General features: G+C 50.2%; 1 protein-coding gene across 1 annotated transcript; it reads right to left on the reverse strand.

Moving 5' to 3' along the window:
* Positions 1-6,474: 6,474 nt before the first annotated feature.
* Positions 6,475-10,137, reverse strand: LOC120674782 (CBL-interacting protein kinase 19-like). The gene is made up of 2 exons (XM_039955904.1): positions 8,449-10,137; positions 6,475-6,851 (listed from the first exon to the last, which is right to left on the reverse strand). Exon 1 carries the CDS (start codon positions 10,005-10,007, stop codon positions 8,457-8,459), a length of 1,551 nt encoding a protein of 516 aa, XP_039811838.1. The 5' UTR covers positions 10,008-10,137; the 3' UTR covers positions 6,475-6,851; positions 8,449-8,456.
* Positions 10,138-13,703: the final 3,566 nt, after the last annotated feature.

A 13,703-nucleotide genomic window follows, 5' to 3' on the forward strand; every position in this document is an offset into this window, starting at 1 on the left:
TAATAAGAGCTCCAGCTTGTTCCTCCTCTTTCGAGGGGGGGGGGGGGGGGAGCCATCTTGTGGCATACTACACCTGATGTTCACCATCCTGCTGGGTACTACAATAAGAGAGCTCTGTGGTCTGTGGATGAGGACCAACATCAGATGACAATCGTCATAGCATGTACAGTTGGTTCCAGTGAGAGCTTCTCCAGTCAACATTTGACACAGTTGCCTTCACTCAGAAGATGTTACGTGGGGGAGTCAGTCTCTCGAGAGCAGGGACGGCCCCAGGATTTTTAGAATGGGTATTCAAAATTTGAAAGGTAAATTTTTTTTGACAACCTTAATTAAGGATTATTAACACATAATTGCGTATCAACATCACATAATTCATAAAATTGTTCATAGCTTTGAATGTTCAATGTATAGGCAGTAAATAGAGGATAAAACAGTAAAATTATAAGAAAATCTACAATTTATCAGTTAACTTTTCTATCCTTAATGCTTTAGAAATGAGTGATAATATCCTCATTCTTAACTTGCAAGAAGAACTGACTCGAGTTTCAGAAATATTGTGACCACTACATCGCTACCCTCTTGTGACAATTTCACAAATCTTAACACACATTGCAATCAATAACTGTTATGCATTGATAGGAAGCCAATTAGGCATATATTGCATGAATGCATGAATGAAGAAACTAATTAAGAAACAAACAAGCAGGGTTTTATTTATTAGTATGGCTATATGAATGAACCCAAAAAGAAAAGGAAAAAAGAGAGAACTAAAACGCCAAATCCGAGAGTCCTGTCGACCCCATTGGTGGGCATCAACGGCGCGGCGGGTGGAGGCAAGGCAAATAAAGCGGGACCTATGACTTGTTTGGTTCCTCGGTGGAATAATCAATCAGGCAAACAAAGCAGCATGGAATCACTAGAGGAGCGCAACTCGTGCATGGTGGAGCTGATGAAACACGAGGAGAGGAAGGGAGGGGAGGGGAGAGCGGGGGTTACCTTGCCTGGGGCATGGGGAGCTGCCGTAACGGAGCTCGATCCCTGGTGGAGTGGTGCGGTGATGGCGATCTTCGCGTCGGAGGCGGCATGATGCGATGTGAAGCGAGGGGAGGCGATGTGGTGCCGCCTGGGCCTGGGCGTCGGGTGTCACGCCGGATGGCCGCCGCTGCGTCGCCAAGCCATGGGCGCCGGTCCTCGCGCAGGTGCCCGCCGTCGCTCCTGTCTTGCCGCGGCTCGCTGACGCCTTGGCGCCAGTCGTCGCGCCCACCGTGGCGGCGCTTAGGGTTGAGACACCAAGCGAATAGGGATCTCGGGGAGAGGACAGGGGAGCCGAGCGGGCCATTGGGCCGGAGGCCGCAGATGGGCCAATTGGGCTAGACGGGGGAAGGCGGGAGGGTCGGTAGGGAGCAGAAGGATGGGCCAAAACTTGAAATCTACCTATATGTTCTCCCTTTTTTTTCTTTTTTAATACATATACATACAATATACTACACATACAAAATTTTGTGTCCAAAATAATGGGTATTCAAATACTGGGCCCGCCCCTGCTCGAGAGCAACTTTAGTGTCTTTTATAAGAGCATCTCAAGCGGAGGCCTGCAAATTGGGGCCTTAAAATCCCATTTGCATGCTGGTCTAAAAAAAATAGTAGCCCAAATTAGTTCCCAACTCCAGTGGAAGTCCTAGACTCATTGGCTCCCAACTCCGCCCACGCGCGCATCGGCCGCTGCCGTCGTTCCCGACTTGCCGGCGACAACCGACGGACCAAGCCCACAACCATCGACAGGTAGGCAGCATGGTCGTGGACAACAGGTGGACAGCCTGTCGTACGACGCCGTGGCGCCGCCTGCCGCCAGCCGCGCACACGCCCGTGACGCCGGAGCGTAGCCGCGCGTCGGCGTCGGTACTGGAGCTGCACAAGTTGTTTCTGCCGGAGCGGCGGACGATGGCCAAGGCGCTGCGGCAGCGCCTCGCCGAGGTGTTCTTCCCCAACGAATGTGAACAGTTTCACAGTTCTCATCCTTTGAACCTCTGTACAGTTTTCATCGCAGATAAAGAGAACACATGCATTTGTTGGGTATGTATGTATGTGACTTGAGTAGAATGTTTCTGGACAGATTTCATATGAGCAAAAGCATCTGCTGTACAGATTTAATTACTGAATAAAGATTTCATATGACCAAAAGCTTGTGCTGGACAATGTTCAGGATAGTGTTCACATTCAGCTAATTTCACCTAATTTCAACAGATACTCTCTGGTAGGTCTGTTTGTGGAGATGCAAAGCAAAAATATGCTAGTTCTGAAAATGACCAAGACCATAAAATTTCATCATGAACGTGGGATTAGAGTGTATAATTTATGAGCTATATGAAAAGGAGGCCTTCTTGATGTAACATCTTTTCAAAGTGCTATTAACAAGAAGTCTTAGAAATTTTCTCAGAATTCTTTTCAAATTTCATCATGAACGTGGGATTAGAGTATAACCTCTTTTCAAAGTGCTATTAACCTGTACTCCAAGGACTGTACAGAGGTTCAAAGGATGAGAAACAAAATGGTCGGTAGTCTGGACAGAAACAAAATGTATCAACAATGGTCCATTTTCAGGCTGAATCCATACAAGCACACCTTGAAGCTATCGAATGCTATCAGAAAGCAATCTGTCCATTTTCAGTCCAGATTCATAGCAATGCTAGTTGTCTAAGGAAATCTATTCTTTGTGCAACGAATCTGGACATCTTGCCATTTCTTTGGATTCTTTGAGCATCTTTGTAATTCAGCTTGGAAACTGAATTCATCTTCCTCTGCATTACAAAAACGGATTCCTGATTTTTCCAAGAGTTACCTGATGATGTACAGCCGAAATGAAAAAGGGGGTTTTGCAGGTTCTGCTATAGGAACTCACAACTTGACTGTAGGAGACCACCAGATCCTCCAAAGGTTTTTGTTACCAAACATATCTTAATCATTTGACTCAGTTAACACACAAAGTACAGGGAATTTAATAGAAAATTTGTGTCTGAGTTGAAAAAAGGAAATTTAACAGAAAATTTGTGTGTATCACAATGTAAAAAAGAGATATTCTAAAGTTTGAAACATTTGACAAGTTGTTTCCTGTTTTTCAAACTCTATTCTTTTTCAAACATTTGACAGGCTGCCATGATCTGCTGTGATCTGCCCATGCTTAAGATATTTCTGACATTGCAAAAATATAACTTCCTCAAGATACACGAAGAAATTTCAGTTTTGTTAGAAACTGGTTCAGAGATCTGTTCCAATGACAGAAGCCAGCTTGGTCAAATGAAGTGTTCCATTCTGTCAACTACACTGCAATGACCAAAACCAAGCAGAACCAAGCAGAAAATATACAAAACCATGTATGCCATATGCAGAACCAAGCAGCACCTTACTTTTATTCCCACCAAGAATTGCTCATAAGCCAAGCAGCACCTGTGAGCATATACAAAACCATGTATGCCATATGCAGAAGTGCTTAAATGAATTCCCACCAAGAATTGAGGATAAATGAAACTCAATGACATTAATCTCTGTTCACATAAACCATTCAGGAACATAGCTTAACAAATACAAGAAGTGCTAGTAGCATCTGAATGCTAATATCAGTTCAACATAGCTTCATCATAACAAAAATATAACATAAATCTGAAAAAGAGCACTCGCAACATCACAGAGAACTAGTAGCATCACTCGCAAGTCGCAACACTAACAGTGTCACCTACACTAGCACTCGCTGCCTTAGCGAACTGAGCTCTCTTGGCCATCATGTAAGCCTTTTGATTCTCGTCCATGTTGCTTGTGTCACAGAACATGATCTGCTTCTCTTGCTCCCACTGTAGACGCCGCTCCTCAATGTCTAACTTGCCCTGTTCGATCATCATATCCTTTTCCCACCTTTCCTTCTTCAACAGAGGGCAAAATTTTCGTTTTTGGGAGCTGGCTTGCAAATTTCAGAGGGCAAAATTTGACACCAACTCCAGACGAACTAGTTGAACAAGGCTCCTATTTTTGTACTGATTGGTGGGGCCTCGTTGTCAGCGAAACACCTCTTCCTCTGGCTTCTCTTCCGCCGCCGGGGAGGGGACAGACGGCCACTCGCGTGCCCGCGCATGGAGCTCCGCCTCGCCACCATGGCCACCCCGCCGCGCACCCGCGCGCTATGGCCGCCGTCCCGCACGCGCCATGGTCGCCGTCGACGAGGGGGGCCGTGGCCTAGCTCGAGGGGGGGGCGGCGCGCCGAGGCCCGCCGCGCTCGCCGTTCGCCGCGCCGGCCGCGCCACCGCGCTCGCCGAGGCCCGCCGCGCGCTCGCCAGGCCGCCGCGCTCGCCATGGCTGCCGCCACCGAGCCGTCTCCGCCGTTGCCGGCCACCGAGCCGCCTCCGCCGACCACGAGCCGCCGCTGCACGCCGCGGAGGGCTGTCGCGCAAGCCACGGGCCGCATGCCGCCGCGGCCGGCGCGAGCGGAGGGAGCCGCGGCCGCCGCGCGCGCTCGCTCCTGCTCGCCGGCTGGAGCGGAACGGAGGGCGCGGTGGAGGCCGGAAAGGGAGAGAGGGTGCGGGATGAGGCAGGAGGGAGGAGGGGCGGCGCGGATCCTCCTCCACCGACCAGGCGTTCCTCCTCCGGCTGGCCTGCGCCGAGCTCGTCGTGTCGCTGGACGCCGTGGCGGCCGCCGTCGCGTGGCTGGGCCTGCGGTGCGGCCTCGACTTCGGCGGGGTGTACCGGTCCCTCGAGGACGGGCAGCACGACGCGCGGCTGGACCTGCTCTTGGCGAAGGGGCTCAGGGTGAAGGCCAAGAAGATGGAGCGCCTCGTCGCGGCCACGGCCAAGCTCTGCTCCGAAATGGAGGCGCTCGACGAGATGGAGTCCACCGAGCAGAAGATGAACGTCCGGGGATGGAGCCGCCTCAGCGGGCCGATCCCGCAGCACCCACAGGCGGCGGCGGCGGCGCAGCAGCAGCAGCAGCAAGCCGGGGACTCGCACGGCGCGGAGTCGCTCCGGCAGGAGCTCAAGACGCAGCGGCTCAAGGTGAAGCGTCTCAAGGAGGAGTCCCTGCGGAACCAGAGCTACGAGAAGGCCGTCGGCCTCATGGCGCGGGAGGGGGAGGGGGGCGTCGACGGAGCAGAGCAACGCCGGCGAGGTCGAGGGAGCAGAGCAGCAGGCGATGGGGCGAGGGCGACGGGGTGGAGGCTTGCCGGGCCGAGGGCGAGGACGGCGGGGTGGAGGCGTGTCTGGCCGGCTGAGGGCGACGGGGTGGCGGCCGGCGCGCCGGCGGCGCGGGGCGGGGAGGTGTCGGGGCAATGGGATGGGAGGATGGGGGCCTCCTTTCCGAGAGGTTTGAGACTGTTTGAGAGCCCACTCAAAATGGGAGTTAATTTTAATGTCTTGTTGGAGTAGAAATTTCTCATAAACTCCTAAAAAATGGAGTAGAGGTCCAAATAGAAACTGAGCTGGAGTTGCTCTAAGGCGTTCTCCAACGCCTCCCCCCAAACCCCCCTCCCCCTGTGTGGGGGGAGCTTTAGAGGGGAGGGTGCCTCCAACGGCACCCCTAAAGCTCCCCCTACGTAGGGGTGGAGTTGAATCTCCCCTCACATATAGGGGGAGATTACAACTCCCTCTATACTCTAATCACGTCATTTGTTTATGATAAAAAATTTATTTGAATTTCGTAACTTGATAACAATATGTATTATAGTAGTACAAATACAGTACTATTTTTTCAGAATTTAAAAATGATAAATAAATAGTTAAAGAGTGAGGTATAGTGTATAGGGGAATGGATATGAGGGGAATGGTTGGAGAGAAGGAGTTATAGGGGGAGGTATCTTTTGGAGGGAGGTAGTAAAATATAGTAAATAGCATGTTTGGGGGGAGTTGGATGGAGGGAATGGTTGGAGAAAACCTAAGCGTTCACAGCTCCGAAGGTATCAATTGGCGAGACCTTTTTGACAAAATTTAGCAGCAGCCAAATCAAACACAACCGCCGCGCCCATCGCCGTCGCTCGCCGGTCCCCGCCTGCGGTCACCGGCGAATCTAGAAAAAAAAGAAGACGGTCACGGAGACGACGGCGACACGAGACCCATTGACATGCGATCTTTATCTCCGCGAGCGCGCAGCAGCACAGCAATGGGGGGTCCGACCCGCTGACACGCGCCGCCAACCCCGAGCCCCGCGCAGCCGCACACGGCGCTTTCGTGCCCGGGCCCGGCGACCCACGCGCGCCGTGGGTGGTAGGCCAACCGCCGCCGGAGGGGCTCACGTAATCGACCGTGGCCGCACCTTCCTGGCGTGCCCCCCAGTCCTTCGACGACCCCTCAAGAGTCCGAAGCATCACAACCTGCCCAAATCCGGACTCGTCCATACAACTGTGCGGCATCAAAAATGGAAGATCCGGAATCCGATCGACCGGCGCATGTGCAGTCCAGGGATGCGCCCGATTCAGCAATCAGGAGAGACGCAGCAGATGGACCAGGATAGCATATGATTACCCAAAATTATTCGACTGCTCCTAAAACCAATAGCAGGTGTGCATCACCTGCGGGCTGCGGCGATAGTGCATTCAACAACAGCCTATTCTCAGGTAGCAGGTACCAACCGACCATCCCGAGTATGTACAGCCACAATCTCCCTCCCTCCCTAATTCAGTCATGAGGGTGAGGGGCTCATCAACGGCGGCGGAACTACGGTAGCGCGAAAACTGGTCAATCTTTCTTTGTCCAACTAAATGATCTCTTCTGGTCAGCTGCGCTCAACTCGGTCTCTAGCCTCATTGCTGCCCTGAATGTCGCCTTCTGCTGCGCCCATTAGCTCCAAGTGACGTGCCGCTGTTACCTTGATAAGCCTGCAGTGAGTGAAGGGAATTGTCAGATTGGTTCAGCAGTTCATTCATCTATTCCTAGTACTATCACAAGATATAGCAAATGCAATAAACATCAGTCCCATTCTGATTGGTGAGAACTAAACCAAATTATTTACAACCTATATCAGACAATTTGTAGGTCTCAACACATCACATCACCATGCAGAGCTCTAAAATCCATGCCCTAGTGGCCACAAAGAAGTTCTAATTTTTTTGTTGCTACTATGAAAACACCTACAGGTGAACAATAAAAAACATTTCCACATGTGCCAACTTGCCAAGATGTATATGGTCCTATCGAAGCTACAAGATCTACTTTATCATTTGAAGGAACATTAGCTAGACCGATGTAAGAAGGTATCTTGATATCTTCAGGTTTATAAAAAGGCAAGCAACAAAAAAAGTACCTAAATAACATTTTTTTGCATGTCTGACAGGATCACAAGCAATCTAATCATTCATTCAACCAATGACCCATAAAGAAGCAACTCCTGATTGTGCGGCTCTCGTTATGTGAGTGAGATCTGGGTAAGTGTTAATGAGCCCCTATTTTCAACTACAATTATGACTAATGTGTTTATCAAATTAAAGTTATCAACATAAATCCAATAAGGTAGATGCTATCATTAATGGGAAACAGATGACGGTTATGGATTAATAATGCAACAATCAGAGATGGAGCAGTACGTTACCACAAAGGAAACTAAACATAAAGCCACCAATATATGAACCCCACAAGTCAATTTGCAACATACAAAAATGGCGAACACAACTTACTGTCATCATCACACAAGTAAACCTGAATAGCTTCAATGGGAGAACAAATCACAACATTTTCATAGTTTATGACAGAGGGGAAGGGCCATACATCATGTAAACCTAAATTATATGTCTACGGAGAGATGTCATTTTATCCCAAGATTCCCAGCTTGGATTAAGTATATGCTCAAAAGCTTCTGGGAAAAGTTTTCCGATGAAAATAAAATGGAAGAAAACCCTCTTTTTTTCCACATTACACCACATTTGACATTACCATGGGTGGCGATAACATCAATGAAAGGAAAAAAGTGTGAATTGCTCACAGCTACATTCAACAACAGTATGTAACATGGAGTTGTACAGAGAGATAAATAAACCAGAGATTAAAGTCATTGACTCAACCTGTAGTTTTAACAAGTATAATCAGCCGCAGAGCCACTAACTAGAACAATTCTTGAAATCTAACTTTTCTTTTGATCATGCTAATGCATTTTCAGTAATCCATCAACAGCCAATTTCAGACCTCATGTGTATCCTTAACATGTGTAATGTGTTTTTTTTTTAAAAAAAAGCAACATGCAATTACCGAAACTAACTTGCTCATGTTGGAAAGAGAATAATTGGATCAGAAAAATCATTAATGCTCACATGGTATTAGCAATGCAAACATCATGGCAGAATCAGCATGAGTAGAACATATGATTTTAAACTACAGAAACTGGATCTTGCAAATAAATACTATTAGGTCCAGCATTAGTTAATACCATATTCTACTTGACTGTTCATGTTAACATAAGCAGAAGTGAGAGAAACTTATTACCTTTTGACCTACTCGGCATCAGTAGGCATACTTGGAGTTCGAACCATATGATGGACTAGGTGCTGCATCCCTGGCTTCAGTTCCTTGTTGAGAAAGTCCTCGTACTCTTCATTATCCCCCGCCTTCTTTTTTACCTCCACCATTACAAGGGGCGGTGTGAGTTCAAATATCTCCGCGCCAATTGTTAGCGGCCCCTTAATTCCCTCCCTAGTACCTTCCAGGCACATCCGCCAGTCCTTCCTCCGCAACTTGAAACTCTTCAATTTTGCAATGTCCTCCAATTTCGTTATGATATCCGACATGGGCTCAGCCGAGACGAACCTCACCTCATCTCCTTTCTCCTCGAATAGCCCTGATAAGTTAAATCCCCTTGAGAATGATATGATATCAAAGGCATTAAGGCTTGCTGGGCGTGGAAGGGACCCACGGGGCCTCTGGCTCTCATCAGATAACACCGAAGCAGGGCAGGATGAGATTGATGAGTCCGATTCCGACCCTGAATCATCACCATCAAACTTTTGCTGAGGTAGAGGTGGTGGTGGAGGCGGCAATGGTGGAGGAACTGGATCAGCAAGTCCCATGTCCAGCAGGCCATCCTCATCATCTATCACGCTGTGCAGCTTGTCATCCTCGATGTAGAACTTGACCGGCTTGAATCCTTTCTTGAACCAGCGAGATTCCATTATCTCAGGCAAAGTGATCCTAGTGTTTGGATTGGTGTCAAGAATACGCATCAGCAAGCTGGCAAGGTCCTTGGAGAACCATCTCGCGCAGCGAAACTCGCCCTTGTAAATCTTCTTGTACATGGCCATGAGGTTTTTGTCATGGAAAGGGAGGTACCCGGCCATGAGCACAAAGAGGATGACGCCGCAGGACCAGACGTCCGCCTTGGCGCCGTCGTACCCACGGCGGCCGAGCACTTCGGGGGCGACATAGGCCGGCGTGCCGCAGAAGGTGTGGAGCAGGCCGTCGGGGCGGAACTGGTCGGCGACGGCCGAGAGCCCAAAGTCCGACACCTTGAGGTTGCCGTGCTCGTCGACGAGGAGGTTCTCGGGCTTGAGGTCCCGGTGGAAGACGCCGCGGGCGTGGCAGAAGGCCACGGCGGAGACGAGCTGCTGAAAGTAGCGGCGGGCGGTGTCCTCCCTGAGGCGGCCCTTGGAGACGCGGGAGAAGAGCTCGCCGCCGCGGACGAGCTCCATGACGAAGTAGATCTTCGACTTGGTGGCCATGACCTCGAACAGGTGCACGATGTTGGGGTGTCGCACGCGGCGGAGCACGGCGATCTCGCGCTTGATGTGCGAGACGAGCCCGCTCTTCACGGCCTTCTCCTTGTCGAGCACCTTAATGGCAACGCTCTCCCCCGTCCCGACGTGCCGCGCGTGGTACACCTTGGCGAAGGTGCCGTGGCCCAGCAGGCGCCCCAGCTCGTACTTCCCCATCAGCAGCCCCCCGGCGCCGCCCGCTCCTCGCTTGGCCGCGGCGGCGGCGGACGGGGCCGGGCGCGCCGCCTGCGGCGACGGCGGCGCCTCCAACTGCGGCGGCGGCGTGGCGGCCGCCATCGGGCGGTGGGAAAACAAGCGCGGCGGCGATTAGGTGCTGCGGCCGGCAGCTCACAAACGCCTCCCTGCGAAAACAATATCTCGCAGCTGCTCCCCCTTCTCTCTCTCTCTTCCCCCACAGGCCAGAGTCTGTCGCGTTCGCGTTCTTATGGTCCTGCTGAAAGATTGGAGGGTAGATTTTTCGTCGGCCCGTTTGTAATTTTGCTGGGGGGAGTGGAGTGGGTGCTTTTGCTATACGCCCTCGCCGTTTCCGTGTTTTGCTGGGGTGGGTCCGCGTCGGCCGTGGATGGCGTTTTACAGCTTTTCTCTGATTTGCCCTAGTTTTATGGAAAGTTAATTACTTGTTGATACTAGGAGAATGGTAAAGTTCTACAGTTGCAGGACAAGAAAGCGCTACAGTTGCTAGCAACTTTTTGATGCTTTTCTAGGGGAGTGATGAAGGTTCGTGTGAGGGAAAGTTGGCTACTTTGCCTTCAATTCCATAATTTGTTGGCTAGAGAACAACTTTATGATGCTTGTTAGCAGGAAATTTATTTTTACAAAATGAAATGATAAAAGATGTAAGGGGCATTTGTGTTCTTACCTCTACTTTGATGTGTAATTGTGATCGTGCCCTCATTTTTTTAACTTTGTGATTTTGACATTTGGTATTCACAATTCAGTGCGATTTTACCCCTAGTCAAAGGTCAAAATAAAGGTAAATATGCAAAGATTAAGGGCAAAATCGCAATGACTTGTGAAAAATAAAGGACAAAATCACAAAGTTAAAAAAAATAAGAGTAAAATCACCATTGCACTTCAAAGGAGAGGTAAGAACACGAAAAAACCAAGATGTAATGGTTCGGCACGGTTATCACTTCCTTTGAATCATGCTTCGGCACTGTTATCTCTTTTCTATAAGTTGGTATACCGTATATGATGAGTTAAAAATTGTTTTGTGTTGAAATTAAAAATATGTGTGTTGCTTACTTCACTTTTTTCGTATTTCAAGTCGTTATCTCTTATGGATGAGGTAAAAAGTTTTTTTGTATGTGCAAACTAAACTTCTACTCAGCCCGTTCTAAATTATAATTCGTTTTACTTTTTTTACCCTAAGTTTGATCATTCGTCTTACTAAAAAATTTGTGCAAAATATCACTTCTTTTAGATGTGGCTTGATTTGTTGATAAAAGTTCTTCAGAATTAACTTAAATTTGACTATATTTTGTATAAATTTTTTTTTGAATAAGACGAGAGGCCAAATTTAGAATAAAAGAGCCGAATGAATTATATCTTGGAATGGAGAGAGTACCTTTGCTTGACTTCAATGCCTTTGAGTTGTGCTATCAGATTCAGATGTACTAGGTCTTTACCCTTCAAGTTTTGCAATCTGTATATATAGAAAATTTGTGTCCCAAAAGATTCGGCAAGTCTTTGAGTCAAACCACAACGATGAATTAGATAAAAGTTTATTATTTGGTTATAGCCATGGAGCCCCGTGTTAGGAGCCTTGTTCATTCATTCAAAAAGGTTCAACGTACGGTTTGTTGATTGTTTGTGTTAGACAATGAGCAAAATCCGCAGAAACATGACTGCCCATATAAAATATATCAAAGTGAAACCAATCACTAAAAAAGAATCGCTGGGATATGTTTTTCAACGTTATATGAAGAGACGCTGCCCATATCAACGTATGGGAACTTTCCCATCTGCCCAAATGTTTTTCAAGCTCTACCCTTTCCGACCGAATATGAAGGGTAGTTGAGCACAGTGGCTTTTGCCTAAAGCAAATGCACTACTCGGGGGGGAAAAATCACAACACAATATTCGACAATTCTTGCTATCATATTTGTTTTCTTTTTTTTTCCCTGTGTCTCTCCCTCCGTATCAAAGTTCGGCGAGCAACAGTCGGCGCATCTCTTCGTCTACGCCAACACTCCATTTCTCACTCACGTTTCCGAGCAAGCGAAAGCCGGTGCCGACGTGCCGTTGTTTCGAGAGCCCGGCCCCTTTCTCGCGATTACTCCATCTCTCAACGGCGTGCTACGCCTACGCTACAAGATGCCTTCACAGCCTGCCAGCCGTATCCCGGGTGGTGCTCACGCGCTCCAGCTCCGTTCTTAGCATGGCGCACGCGTCAGGTGCAAGCCGTGAGCGTGCTGCTAATCCGGCGGCCTCTCTCCCTTCTTCTTCCCTTCCCGCCCGTTCTTTTTTTCTGAAGCAATGGAGAATTGCGCCACCTCCACAATTTTCGGCAAGCAATAATAGGGTTGCTTTCCATTCCAGGAAGAAATAAAGAAAGAGACAGGGCGGCGCGAGGCTGCAGCCTGCAGCGGGCGAGGTGGCGAAGCCGCGGCGTGCCGGCGTACGTGGAGCGCGCGCGGGCGCGGAGCTGGCGAGGCCGGCGGGCAGGTGTCGCGCCACGCGGGCTCCGGCCGGGGCGTCTCGACGGACGCCGCGGGAGGGAGGGAAGGTCAGGTCGCCCACCCGCCCAGGCAGGCCGGTGGGGCCGTTGATTTATCTCCTTCCTGCCGTGCCGGACCGAGCTCGCGTGCTACTAGCGCGTAAACAAATCGGGGCGTCGCGTCGCGCCGCGCAACTGCGTAAACAAATGGGGGCGTCGCGTCGTGTCGCGCCGCGCGGCGCGGCGCCGCACTGGGGACCCGGGGGACTTTGGGGGCGGCGCCCGCGCGACCCGACCACGGGAGGCGCGGGGATCGCGTGGTGAAGTCGTGACTGAGCTCGTGGGGTTCGCGTGGGGGGGCCCGGCGCCTGAGAGGAGAAGAAGAAGCGCGAGCCTGGCGGCAACTGGCAACGGAAAACGGAAACGCGCCCTGGAATCCGCCGGCGAGCGAGCGAGCGTTACGGTGACAGGCCTACAGCTCACGACAGACAGGCGCGCGAGGACGTTTTGACGACGTCAGCACTTCAGCGAACCAGCTCTCCGTTACGGGCGCGTGACCGCTCCGGACGAGCAAGCAACCAGCCAGAAAAAAAAAAAATCTTCCGACGAACACTCGCTTCGCTACCGGCCTGGTGACGCGCGCAGCATCCCGCCGCAGCGCATGATGCCCTGCAGGCAGCAGGCTGCAGGAGAACAGGGATGTCTCCCGCCCGTCCACGCAACGAGTCGATCGGGCGCACGCCGAGCGTGTCGCCGCCATGCCCACGGCTGAGCAAGGCATCGCGGTTCGGGAAAGATACGCGGCCGAATCCGCCGGTGAGCCGGTCTCCGGCGCGGCCGATCGGATCCTCTATCTCCCATGACGTGTTGGCGGGGACGGGCAGGCCTCGCGAAACGGGAAAAAAGAGGGAGCTCCAAGCGCCCAACAACTAGCTACTCCCTCAGTCTAAAAAAGAATGTGAATCTCGTTTTCTAAGAAGTCAAACTATTTTAATTTTGACCAAATTTATTTAAAAAATTACTAACATTTGTATCTCTGAATAGATGTCGTATAAAAATATATTACATAATTAATTTAAAGATACTTATATTGTAACACAAATATTAATACTGTTTTGTATAAATTTGGTCAAATTTATAATTATTTGACTCTTCGGGAAGCGAGATTTACATTCTTTACGGGACGGAGCGAGTAGTTGCTTGTGGCGGCAGCAGAGGGGGAGGCTGGCGGAGCCGGAGCCGCTGGGGTGGGGTTGCCAGTTCAGGGCCTGTTTGGTAGGGCTCCGGCTCCTCCAAAAACAGCTCTGGCACTG

The sequence above is a fragment of the Panicum virgatum genome, chromosome 5N (genome assembly GCF_016808335.1).
Source record: "Panicum virgatum strain AP13 chromosome 5N, P.virgatum_v5, whole genome shotgun sequence".
Classification (NCBI taxonomy): Eukaryota; Viridiplantae; Streptophyta; class Magnoliopsida; order Poales; family Poaceae; genus Panicum; species Panicum virgatum.

Bases quoted from the DNA above. Each gene is read 5' to 3' on its own strand.
- LOC120674782 (XM_039955904.1), bottom strand. From the start codon at position 10,007: ATGGCGGCCGCCACGCCGCCGCCGCAGTTGGAGGCGCCGCCGTCGCCG.